This window comes from Aplidium turbinatum, chromosome 18 (genome assembly GCF_918807975.1).
Source record: "Aplidium turbinatum chromosome 18, kaAplTurb1.1, whole genome shotgun sequence".
Classification (NCBI taxonomy): domain Eukaryota; kingdom Metazoa; phylum Chordata; class Ascidiacea; order Aplousobranchia; family Polyclinidae; genus Aplidium; species Aplidium turbinatum.
This window is the reverse complement of record NC_137489.1, coordinates 1,160,185-1,171,935: the sequence shown is the minus strand read 5'-3', so window position 1 is coordinate 1,171,935 and position 11,751 is coordinate 1,160,185. Positions and strand designations below refer to the sequence as shown.

The window sequence follows — 11,751 nt, the reverse complement described above, 5'->3', positions numbered from 1 at the left end:
ATGACCAAAAAAAAACCTAGGGCCATAGTGCGGCCCGCCATGTTGTTCTATACTGCCCACATGTTACTCAGCATAGGCTATTAGTGAAAATGAATATACGGTATACCATATAACCTACTAGCCATTACAAATTATATCTTATTATTTTATGGTATTGTTCAAATTTCATGTTTGGCCAGCCAATAAAAAAGGTTGCACATGCCTGCTCTACAAGTATGCAGAACTGCCAGGATTAAGCTCTGCAAGAAGCATTCTCAATCTGAGGATAAAGATTTAATCAAATCAATCAATTGTAACTTTGTAACTAATTCGCTAATGCCGACATAAAACACAGCGATTTCCATTTTTGAGAGCTTGTATACAAGTCTCCGTCCTGGTTACAAACACCATGATGTAATAGATGAGCGTACTAGACCTATCAGTTTGACCCTCGTCTATTTTGCTCAAACTTGGTCAAAATGTTATTTGGCATGATTTAACCATGCTATACAAAGTTTAGTTCAGTATCTATCATAGTTTTGGAAATCAAACATTTTGAAGTTTCCCTCTTGAATTAATCATTGAATTTGTATGGGGCACCATAAAATAAGTGTGACTTTTTCTTTGTAATTTTGTCTAGAAATGTTAGTTGGAATTGAATTGATCATTCCAAGGTGGCAGCTCGTGATCATTTGTAAAGGAGGGACTACAATCTTAATTCGATAACCCTAACCCTAAAGTGAGGTTTGGTTTATCAAAATAACCCTAACCTCAAACCGTAACCCAAGCATATGACCCAAACCCGAAAGTGAGGTTCGGTTTATCAACAATTATTTATAGATACTTAGCATTGTCAACTCGAGCAACAGTAACTCCGATCAGCGACTTCGGCACTTCTGTATTTTTTCTCTCGATCTTTTCAAGGGAAAAATTTTGAAATGTTTGTGGCAACTCCAATCAGCAACTTCGGCTCTGTTGTATTTTTTTCTCAATCTTTTCAGGGGACGAAATAGGTTGCACAATGCACCCATTATTATATTATATAGGCTATAGCCTAATGCGATAAAAACAATCAAACAAAACTCTTGACAACATGTTACTTTAATCAGTTTTGTAAAAGCCTTTTGTTGTCTTTTTAAAGTTCTGTTGATTCATGTTTGTTGAATGCATCGCAATACAGTGAGTGTTTTTAGATATAAGACATGTACTAGTATACCGGTACTTAACATTTTCTTCTATAATATATGTTTTCAGGCATTTTTTTCTTCATATTTTCAAAAATTGTAATGGCAATTAGTACAGAGAAGACAGAGGAAGAGAAGAAAGCTATCATTGCAAGAGGAAGAGCAAGGCAGCGAAAGGCTCGTGATTCTTCAAGCTCTGGGAGCAGCAGTGACAGTTCATCCTCTTCAGGAAGTTCTTCTTCTGATAGCTCATCTTCTAGTGATTCTAGCTCTTCATCATCATCGGAACGACCTGCTCGTGGACGTGGAGGGCCTAGAGAGCGACGCCAAAGCCCAACTCAAAGAAATCGACGAAGAAGCTCAGCAGGAGATCCAGGAAATCGAAGATCAAGATCACCAAGAAGAACAACATTACGAAGAGAACAACGAAGTCCGACCCCAAAGCCAACTAAACTACACATCGGAAATTTAACAAAAAATATAAACAGAGATCATGTCTTAGAAATTTTTTCTTATTATGGAAAGGTCAAATCTGTAGACATGAAAACTGAAAGAAATGGTTTTCCGCAAGGTGCATGCTACATTGAATATGAAGACTATACTGAAGCAGAAAAGGCTGTCAAGTACATGGATGGAGGTCAGATTGATGGACAAGTGGTCATGATCCGAACAGTTCTTCCAATGGTGAGGAGGCGAGTGCCACCTCGACGTTCACCTCCAAGGGGAGCTGGAGGATGGAGAGGATACCAGCCACCACCTCCAATACGAAGAAGAATGTCCCCTCCAAGACGAAGGCGTCCTCCACCTAGATCACCACCTCGTCGCCGATCACCTCCTCCACGAAGTCGTCGACGAAAGTCGAAAAGTAGCTCCAGTGACTCTCATTGATCTTCAAATTCGGAAACAATTTTTGTCGAGGTTTTGAATTTAACAAACAATTTTGAACGAACCGAACTGAGCGTACAATAAAATGAAAGAGGATTCTAAAGAAAATAACTTGAATATCTTAATCTATTTTGACCATACAAGTAAATTTTGTGGCATTTTGATCTTACTATTGCTTGTTGGAAGACATGTGAGTAATCATCTCGCTTATATACCTGTATTGGATCTAGACTATTTCAATCAATCATTTAGCCCTAAGCAGGAAACCACTGTTGTGTATTTTCAACTTTTTGGTAGAATGTTAAACATTTGCAGTTTTTATTGAAACCATTTTTCCAGTTTATGTTTTGCATATTTTTTTTATTATTTTGTAAATGTCCATGTTATGGTCATAGCAGAATTATTATTGGTGTTAAATCAAAATTAAACTTTAAGCCATCAGCTGAACATCAGCCTCCAGGTTTTTCACATGTTTTTTTAAGCGATCTTTAAATATTAACTTAAACTTCTAAAGGTAATTGCAGTCTTAAAAAAATGGCTTTGCAAACGCTGTGTTCACCATTCGGTTAGATCATTGTATTTCTTTCAAAAGCGCCACAATAAAGTTAATAAAAAAATGGTGTTTTGCAATGCTTTTGAGTGTACGTCATGTACAGTAGTATGGTTTAATGTACGTGCTTCAGGGACCAGGGTTGTTCAATTGCTTTACAGTTATGCAAATTTTCAACTACCATTCAAATTTTGACTTTGCAGTTACAATCACTTTCAAATATGAAAGTAATTACAAAATTAGCATTGAGACAATATTTTGTGGTAGTAACAACGTGAAAAAGATTATACTGATGCATATTTTCATTGAATGTTTCTGTAAAAAGTTGCATTTAAGCACCAACGTTGCAAATCGCATTACTATATTACTTTATTAATGTGATTTATTTACATAATGATACCAAGCCAAATTTTTTATAACATTCTTCTTGGTAATTTATAATCTTTGACAATTGCTTACATGCATTGCTGAAGCTTCACCTAACACCACACAAAGTGACAGGGAAATGTAAAACTTTTGCATATATATACTGAAGCAAAGATTTTTGACACTTTGGAACAATGTTTTCTACATACAGGCCCTAAACCTCCCCATTCCTGTCCCCTCATCATATACAGCAATGTTTGGCTGCGACATTTTTCCAACTTGCCTTCTGGTCACTATTCAGTTCAAACTGATCATGCACAACATACAAATTTATCAAGATCGCTGCAGAAATCAGAACATTTTTTTTTATACTTTTTTCCTTGGAAAAATTTGCTGTTAAAAGTTGCATGTAAAAACAATTTTGGAAGCTTTACAAAGCTTATTCACTCACTTACAAGCTGTGGGTTATTGTTAACATTTTTATCAATGATTATTCTTCTGCAATTTATAAACATCAGTTTGCAAAAGATTGTTAGTACACATTACATTCCACATTAGCAATCAATTTATTACTTAACACAGTGTTCCATATGTCGAAGTCTGTGTTTAGTACTAAGGAGCGGTATGCACATTAGCAAATGTACTTGCAGTGTCCTTGTTATGTGTCAAATGCAATTATAAGTTCGGTAATTTTTTCCAAATTACAAATACAATGATGTACACAACAAAAAGTTTTAACTGGAATTACTTGAAAATGTGCAACTAATTACATTCAATTGTAATTGATCTAACTCTTGCGCTCATAGTTTGAGTGAAATGTGCAGTAATGTGATGTGGGTTCTGTGTACTGACTAAGGTGGTGAAACAAGAAATTGATTCATGATGTTATTCAACTATATCATGTGTGAACAATTAGTGCAATTATCACAAGACTAAATGTTTTAAAAAGTGCATCAATATGTTTGTCATTGCATCATTCTGTATTGTCACATAATCTGACTGCTGGTTAATGTGAATATTGATACGGGAAAAAGTTGAAGAATAAATTTTTTCTTGAGGCTTCATTGAACACGGATGGTCCTGGCCAGTGCTGTCATGATAAATTGTTTAAGTTTATTTCGATCTGGAGCGTTTTCTCTAAGACAATGAGCGCATTCATCTTTGCTTGCTTGATGCAATGTCCTTTGTGCTTTTAGATCATTACTTAGTAAAAAATCTTTGTCATGGTTATCGGCCGGCTTTGTTTCAACTCTTTACAGAAAGGTTTATTAACAACTTTGTATGGACAAGGCTTTATAAAGAGGTAAGCATCTAATATATCTGTTCAGAACTTCTCCAAACTTGGCTGCTATTGTAATGCAGCTTTGAAGTTTGAACAAATTTAATTATGAACTTAATCTGTTAGATAAAGCGGTAAAGGCTCGATTTTTTTTAGCTAATACCTAATTTATCAGATCTATTTCGACAAAACAACTAGCCTATGTAATGCAAAGAGTAATATGTTGATTGTCGCCCATCACCGGCGCCGAGTCCCGGGCGGGCCGCGCCCGCCGGACATTTCAGGAATTAAAAAAAAAAATTAATGCAATTTTAAGTCCCAAAATTTCTGTAACCATCTGCCACCTTCTGATACTAGCCTACTTACCTTATTCGCAGGGTTTTGTGGCCATATGATAGGCCCTACTCGACCTACTAATTAAGCGATTAGTTTTCGTCAATTATTGCCATTGTTACATTCATGCAACGTTAAACAACGTTGATTCGCCGTTAAACGAGTAAAAGAGTCTAGCCGCGCCGTTTGTCTCCATTCTGCCGCTGGTAGCCCAGTGCTATAAATCAAGTAAATTGCGCAAACCTGCGAGGAACTTCATTCGCGGCAAAAGTCTGACCGCAATTTCCACTGCTTTTACATCGTTTTAACATCGCGAGATGTTAAATCGGTGTAAAAACTGTAGCATTGTTCTTCAAAGGAGTAATTTTTTCTCAAATGACGTTATCAATTAACTCTGCTGCCAAAATGCTCTATTTTGTCGTCAAAGTCACTGTTACGTCGCTGATATTAAACTGTGCACACCTGTTGGTTTGGCCGGATGAAACCGTTGGTTGTCATTAGTTGCAATTCAGCTCCTTCGTTATATAACTGTTCTAATTGTAGATTCAATGTAAGCTCGGTTCAATAGCGCAGTTTATCGCTAGATGTTTGCAATTTATAGTAGTAGGAACTAGGAAGCCTTGTACTTGTTTCCAAATCGTGTTAGAGGAGACATAGACTTAAATGTAAAACTAGGCTAGCAAAAACGCACAAAATAACCTTTATGACGTGACAGTGTGTGTTCGCCCGCCCAGCTATTTTGAAAACTCGGCGCCTATGTCGCCCATTACTAAATATCAGTGTTTGTGATGGAAACCAACGATTGTTTAGCTTACCACGGTGTGTCCATACAACAACCGGATCATGGGATCTGGAAGAGGAAGCTATTTTCACACAGGATCATGAGCAACTGAGAGCGTCTTTAAAAAAAGTATTTTATGCCATATTTGTGAATTGTAGGCTACCAATAAAGTCCAATGTACCAATGCGCTTAATAATATTAATACGAATACCGGTACACGTATTTTGAATCGTAATTTGTCGTTCCGTTGCCAGTTCAAGTTACAAATAAGATCAAGCATAGTGGTCATACTCATAGATGTTTGGTAATTATTGATATTTTTTTAGATTTTGCGTCCACTAGGGCGACTGGAGAGCTAGACCATTTAAATTAAAATTCTTTTTTTTTTTTCTTGTTGTTACTATGTTGTGCTCATATTTGTATGGGGGCAATAATAACTAACTGAATTGTTGTGTCAGATAAACCTGAAACGTTTAGCGCTCAATGCCATGCGGATTGATTTATGGCTTGTATGATCAAAATTTGTTGATGATGACGAATGCTTAAAATAAGTTAATTTACAATTTAATCCTTGTTCGCCCCCAAACAATGTGACTTTCAGATCATTGACAATGACATCAATCCATTTGTTGATGCCTGGGAGGAATCGAACATGTTTCCTGCTCATACTGTCTTCAAAACTTTGGGAGGTGCGGGTTTCCTTGGGGTCAGCAAACCAACAGGTGATGGTCGGAAGTGGTTTGTTCTAAGGACTATGATCAATATGCATTAAGCAACATAGCTCCTGTTTTCATAAAAAAACATGAAATTGTGCGAATTTCAGCTGAAGTCATTTGAAAACAACCATGGTCTTGCTTTGTTTGTTCCACATTGTACTGGTATCGATACGCAACCACCATCTTTGTATTTTGATGGTATCTTGTCCCAAACCAGCATGTCCACTATTAGCCTTCGTAAAAAGTATTTGCTTAGTTGATTTTATTGTTCTGATATATAAATAAATATTTTATGATATATAAAATATATACTGTGCAAAAGAAGATAAGTTACTTTGTGCAGAGGTACCTATTCTTTCATGACAGATAGGCTACAGTTTCAACCATGGCTTACTTAATACGTAAGCCATGGTTTCAACACAATTGTTTTACCATTTCTAAACCAAAAATCATCTTTTTAGCCCCAATGATCAACAACTTGGGGCTATACCCAAGACGTAATTCAAGTTGCGTTTTTTGTGATAGGCTATGTCAGGACTCAGGGTTATCTATTTTTTAATTTTGAGATTTTCACCAGTGGCAAAATCAGTTACCTAAACTGCTTGTAAATTGGCTGACATTAGTTTCTCGATTGTCAGAACTTAGAGTTTGTGAAATCAGAAACTGCATTAAAAATTTGAAACAAATTAATATTTTGTTTTCACCCAAAACTTTATTTACCTTTAGTTTCGTTTCTAATTAAGTTTCCACTAAAACGTTTCTGAGGAATGAAAATCGATTCCAGCAGACTTAAACCGCGTGCAATTGTTGCTGACTTGTCATTAGCGTAAATAATTGCCGAACAATACAAGAAAACCCATTGAACCAAAATGAATGAATCACTGATTTAAAATGCCTTTTATTGTTTGCAGACTACGGTGGTCTTGGCCTTGATTACAGTTATAGCATTGCAGCGGCTGAAGAATTGGGAACCATTCGATGTGGAGCGATTCCAATGGCTGTTGGTGTCCAGACTGACATGGCGACACCAGCCCTTGCTCGGTAAGCCTGCACAATCCATGTCAAGAATCTTCTTTATCGCGACCTTTCTCTCGATAGCAAAGCGCGTTATTATGAGATCATTGAAACATTGTTGACCGCATGTGGCCCATTGTCAGGTACGGAAGCCACGAACTGCGTGAGAGGTTCCTGGAACCGTCCATCAAAGGGGATATGGTGGCTTGTCTTGGGGTGAGCGAGGCTGGGGCTGGTTCCGATGTTGCAAGTAAGTTCAACGCTGCACTTCTATAACTTTTCCTAAAGCTTCGTCTTGGAAGCCATGCATTGCATACTTGTAGATGTTTTGAACTATTGACGCAGGTTTGGTCACCGAGGTTGCTGCATTGTTGCCTGAATACTGTTCTCGACAAATTTTTCAGAAACAAAAACGAAGAAGTTTTCATATGAGAGTTGTTTAGACTTTTTCCACATGATTTTGTTCGATAATCTCTGCTTTCCGTTCCTGGTGCTGGCATCACACTCTACTTCTACTGTATCGCATTTTGCTTCTTTGTTTAATTGTCATCGTCAGGTATCAAGACCACAGCAAAGCAAGATGGCGACGACTTCATTATAAACGGTGGCAAGATGTGGACAACCTCTGGGGCTCAGGTAACAACCTCATGTCTTCTTTCATTGTTGCCTGATTCATTTCTGTAGAAATTCATCCACGCTATGATGGAGCTTGGTAGAAAGTTTACTTTATTGTGTCGCATCATGTAACAATAAATGACACATTGGAATCGGATTTTGTTTAAGTTGAAGTCCAATACAAAGGAATTCCTTGAACGCTTTCGGTCTAAAGCTTCAAGTGAGGCCTCCATGAAGGGAGAAAGCATTTGACTTGTTGGTGGCTTTTGTGTTGAAATTAAAAGTCATGATCGTCCGTGTTTGTGCTTTGGAAGTCTTTGTCTTTACTAATATGTCACTCTGGGATTTCAATAATTTTAAGCATTCCAAGTTATTTGTTTCACAACCCACACAGGCAGACTGGATGTGTTGTCTCGCCAACACCAACCATGGACCCGCCCACGCCAGTAAGTCCCTAATCTGTGTCCCAATGGACACCCCTGGTGTCACCGTGGCGAAGACGATTCAAAAAATCGGGATGTGGTCTTCTGATACTTGCCAGGTGAGGTTGCTTTTTATCTGCATGATGGCAAACAAACTGAGAGCAGTTGTTTCATCATGGATTGCATTTTCACGAGGATGAATATGAAAACATAACAATATAACAACTTTGCAAGGTCTGTTGCATTTTCAATTGCCTTTGTATTATAGGGTTGCTTGGTTTTTCTGACATGTCTTTGGATTTATTCACATTATTTATGAATTTGTTAAATATGTTGCGACTTAGATCCTCTCTGCTTAACAGGTGATTCCATGCTTGCTCAGATCTCAACTGTCGTGGTTTGTCGCTTCAACGAGTTTCCAAACCTCTTTAAAACGGTGGCATGAAATTAATCTTAAAGGAATTTTTTTTATATCGATGCACATTGGTTCTAAATGTTTTGTAGATGAAGTGTATTGGGGAGCGCAAAGCAAAGCTGCCAAATCCTGGTTATTTGCGGTAGGCTATTAGGGAGGCATTTCGATAAACGCGTTAAGTACTCTAGCTTAAATAAGTAATTTTTCCGGAGAAAACGTTCAAATCTCATCGTAATAACCTCAGTGCTCAATTGACCCAGTTGAGGATTGAACTGACGTCGTTTGATCTTTCTTCACGATTGTGAGTTGTTGTCAATCGCATTCCAGTCTCCTGTCAGTGCAGGCGAACCAGGAATGATCACAGCGTTTGCATGTGTGCAGATCTTCTTTGAGGACGTGCGGGTGCCGAAGTCGTACATGATCGGTGAGGAGGGGAAGGGCTTCACCTACCAGATGCTGCAGTTCCAAGAAGAACGGATGTTCGCTGCAGCTGCTGGTAAGTTTACCAGACACATGTTTCCCGATGACGCTTGCTCCAATGTGTCTGTGATGGCGTGTCTGAAGACTAAATTGCTGTTCTCCAGTTGTCTTGCACGACAAAGCAAATGCATTCTTTCTGACACAAAATGTTAAAGTTTTTTTACTTGTTTAGGTTTTTTAGTACTTAATCGGCAATGATAAGTTGATTAAGGAGCTGCAGTTGAGTCAACTGATGCAGCTTGACAGATATCATATCTCTTTCAGATCTGTCAAAGTTCGTAACTCTTGTTTTAGCATTTGATGTTTTGTCGATTGTTTACGAAAAACATTTTTTTGTTAAAAATAAATTTTTGTTAAGTCTTTTTTTTTTCACCAAGAAAACGTTTATTTCTTTTGAAAACGATTGTAAAACCTTCTAAAGTGCTTTCACAAACTATTGACCCTTTTGTAACTTGAAATATGGCACCACTCAAATAAGCGCTCTCACGTGGCAGTTTACCAGATTGTTTACTCCTCAGCACTTCGTCCTCTGGAGATTGTCATCGATGAAACAATCGAATACACAAAGAACCGTTTGATATTCGGTCAAGCCGTCCTAGACAACCAGGTGGTCCACTACAGGCTCGCTGAGCTGCAAACTGAGATTGAAGCACTCCGGTCCATGCTCTATAGAGCTGTGGGTAAGGTGGCCTGATATCCTTTCAATGTCTGTCGCTACATTTCCAATCGTGCACGTATTCTTTTTATATGCTTTGTCTTGATAGATGCGTTGTTATGACGTAGGCTATGACGTCTCACAAGCGACTATGTCACTGATGAGATCGTAGTTACCTGCCAGTTATTCTGCATAGAATCTATTGCTATGTTGAAGCCACGTTACCAGACGTTATAACTCATCGAATTCATTGAACAGGGTGATAGTTCGAATTTTATTGTTGAAAATTATGACAAAAAGCTTTTGTTGCGTCATAGGTTTGTACGTAAAAGGTCATGACGTCACGAATCTGGCATCGATGTGCAAGCTGAAGACGGGTCGGTTGTCACGTGAGGTCGTTGATGCGTGTCTGCAGTACTGGGGAGGGATGGGCTTCACTACTGAATGTTTGGTGTCGCGCTTGTTCAGGTAAGTTGGCCATGGTGCTTTTCCCAGGTAGTCCGCTCTACTGCTAGCATGTAAAGGTTTTAACGGTCATCCCGCTGGGAATGAAGCGGGATGCAAATGCCATTACCTTGCCGCGATTACTTAACTTGATACGGAATGGAATCCGAGACTTCAACACAGTTTGTGATTTCTAAACTTAATCTTTTGGCAGTTAAGGTATTCATAAACATTATTACAATGAGGTGGGATGCAAATGCTATTACTAAGCTAGATAGAGAATCGAACTCAGTCCGTTAGTTCTAACTTGCTAAGTTTTGAGATAATCTTTTGGTGATAAACGTATTCATGAAAATCATTTCATGACAGGGACTTCCGTCTTGTATCCATCGGTGGAGGGGCTGATGAGGTCATGCTTTCCATCATCTGCAAATACATGGGAACGCTGCCCAAGCGAATGAAGGCAGAGTCGTAGCGCGCTTGTTCAGACTTCGATTTCAACTATGCAATTTGTGTGACGTAATTGTGTTATTGACTATGACGTCATTGCGCCCGGGGTGGCGCCAAGGAGATTGTTGGCAGTTGCGTTGACTGAGACGTAGTTTATTGTTCACGGTTTATCAAGCATTGGCACTCCATCGACTTTTGTAGATATTTGTTGTACGACAAATATAAAACTAAATAACTGGTTATTACAGCATTTGATGTAAACCAGCACTTACCCGAAGGTGCTGAAGTCGGTTTTAAGGCTTGATCAAGTGATGATCTGAATGTATGGCACTGTGACGTCACAAACTTCATATTTCTACTTTTTTGTCTTTATGCTAGTGCCAGACGTAGTCACAAGAATATTGGCTCTGATTGTTACGTCATATTCCTTATGCGGCCTATTGGTTTATTTTGTAAAAATGTTTAATTTATAAACCAGAGTTTTATTGCAATGACGCGCAGGATTGAAAAGTTGTCGAAATAAAATTGTTTCCAACTTTAAGAGATCCACGCCGAGTGCTGTTTCAAAAGAACGTCAACAAAATGTTTTACCGAGGACGTTGTTGACATTAACTTCAAGGCTTGTAAACTATTGGTTTTATTTCGTCCGCCACTAGTTTCAACTTAGCTATAGCGAAACCAGAGACAGCCAGCAGCTTGGGGGTCTAAACAATTTCCTTCTTTTGTGTGTAGTGGTCTCTTCAATCTTACCACTCGACTCATGTCGTGTGATCCACTATTGACTGCGCAATATCAAAGATTTTTCTGAAAAATCAAAAGCAGCCGGTTTTATCGGGTAGCCGAATGATAAGCTGGCATGACTAAGCAACAACACTACATTTGACATTATGCAACAACAAGCGAACGTTTTCGGCTAGTCATATAGCCCTTCTCAAGTCTATAAAAGAAATACTAAAGAATCATACAGTATCACAGCAAAAATATGTCACCTGCTGGACTTTCTCAAACAAAATGATAACTGAAAGATTACGCAGCACAATGGGTCAAGTATTTGAGAGGTAAAATTAATTGTTCGAGAAAGGCCTAAAGCAGATTACGCAAGATCGATGGAGGCACAACACGAGATAGTACGGTAGCACAAACAAAGCAAAAATACGAGCATAACATATTTACAGAGTTAAAT

At 38.3% G+C, this 11,751-nt stretch overlaps 2 protein-coding genes across 2 annotated transcripts; both read left to right on the top strand.

Annotated features, from left to right (window-relative positions):
- Positions 1 to 1,238: 1,238 nt before the first annotated feature.
- Positions 1,239 to 4,161, top strand: LOC145787316 (uncharacterized). The gene has a single exon (XM_082599039.1). The coding sequence runs from the start codon at positions 1,266 to 1,268 to the stop codon at positions 2,049 to 2,051; it is 786 nt and encodes a 261-aa protein (XP_082455165.1). The 5' UTR covers positions 1,239 to 1,265; the 3' UTR covers positions 2,052 to 4,161.
- On the top strand, positions 4,159 to 11,115 carry LOC145787315 (putative acyl-CoA dehydrogenase 6). Its single transcript, XM_082599038.1, has 11 exons — positions 4,159 to 4,267; positions 5,387 to 5,486; positions 5,959 to 6,079; positions 6,985 to 7,114; positions 7,231 to 7,337; positions 7,644 to 7,723; positions 8,097 to 8,243; positions 8,921 to 9,035; positions 9,538 to 9,699; positions 9,992 to 10,142; positions 10,488 to 11,115. Exons 1-11 carry the CDS (start codon positions 4,188 to 4,190, stop codon positions 10,591 to 10,593), a joined length of 1,299 nt encoding a protein of 432 aa, XP_082455164.1. The 5' UTR covers positions 4,159 to 4,187; the 3' UTR covers positions 10,594 to 11,115.
- The last annotated feature ends 636 nt before the right edge of the window (positions 11,116 to 11,751 follow it).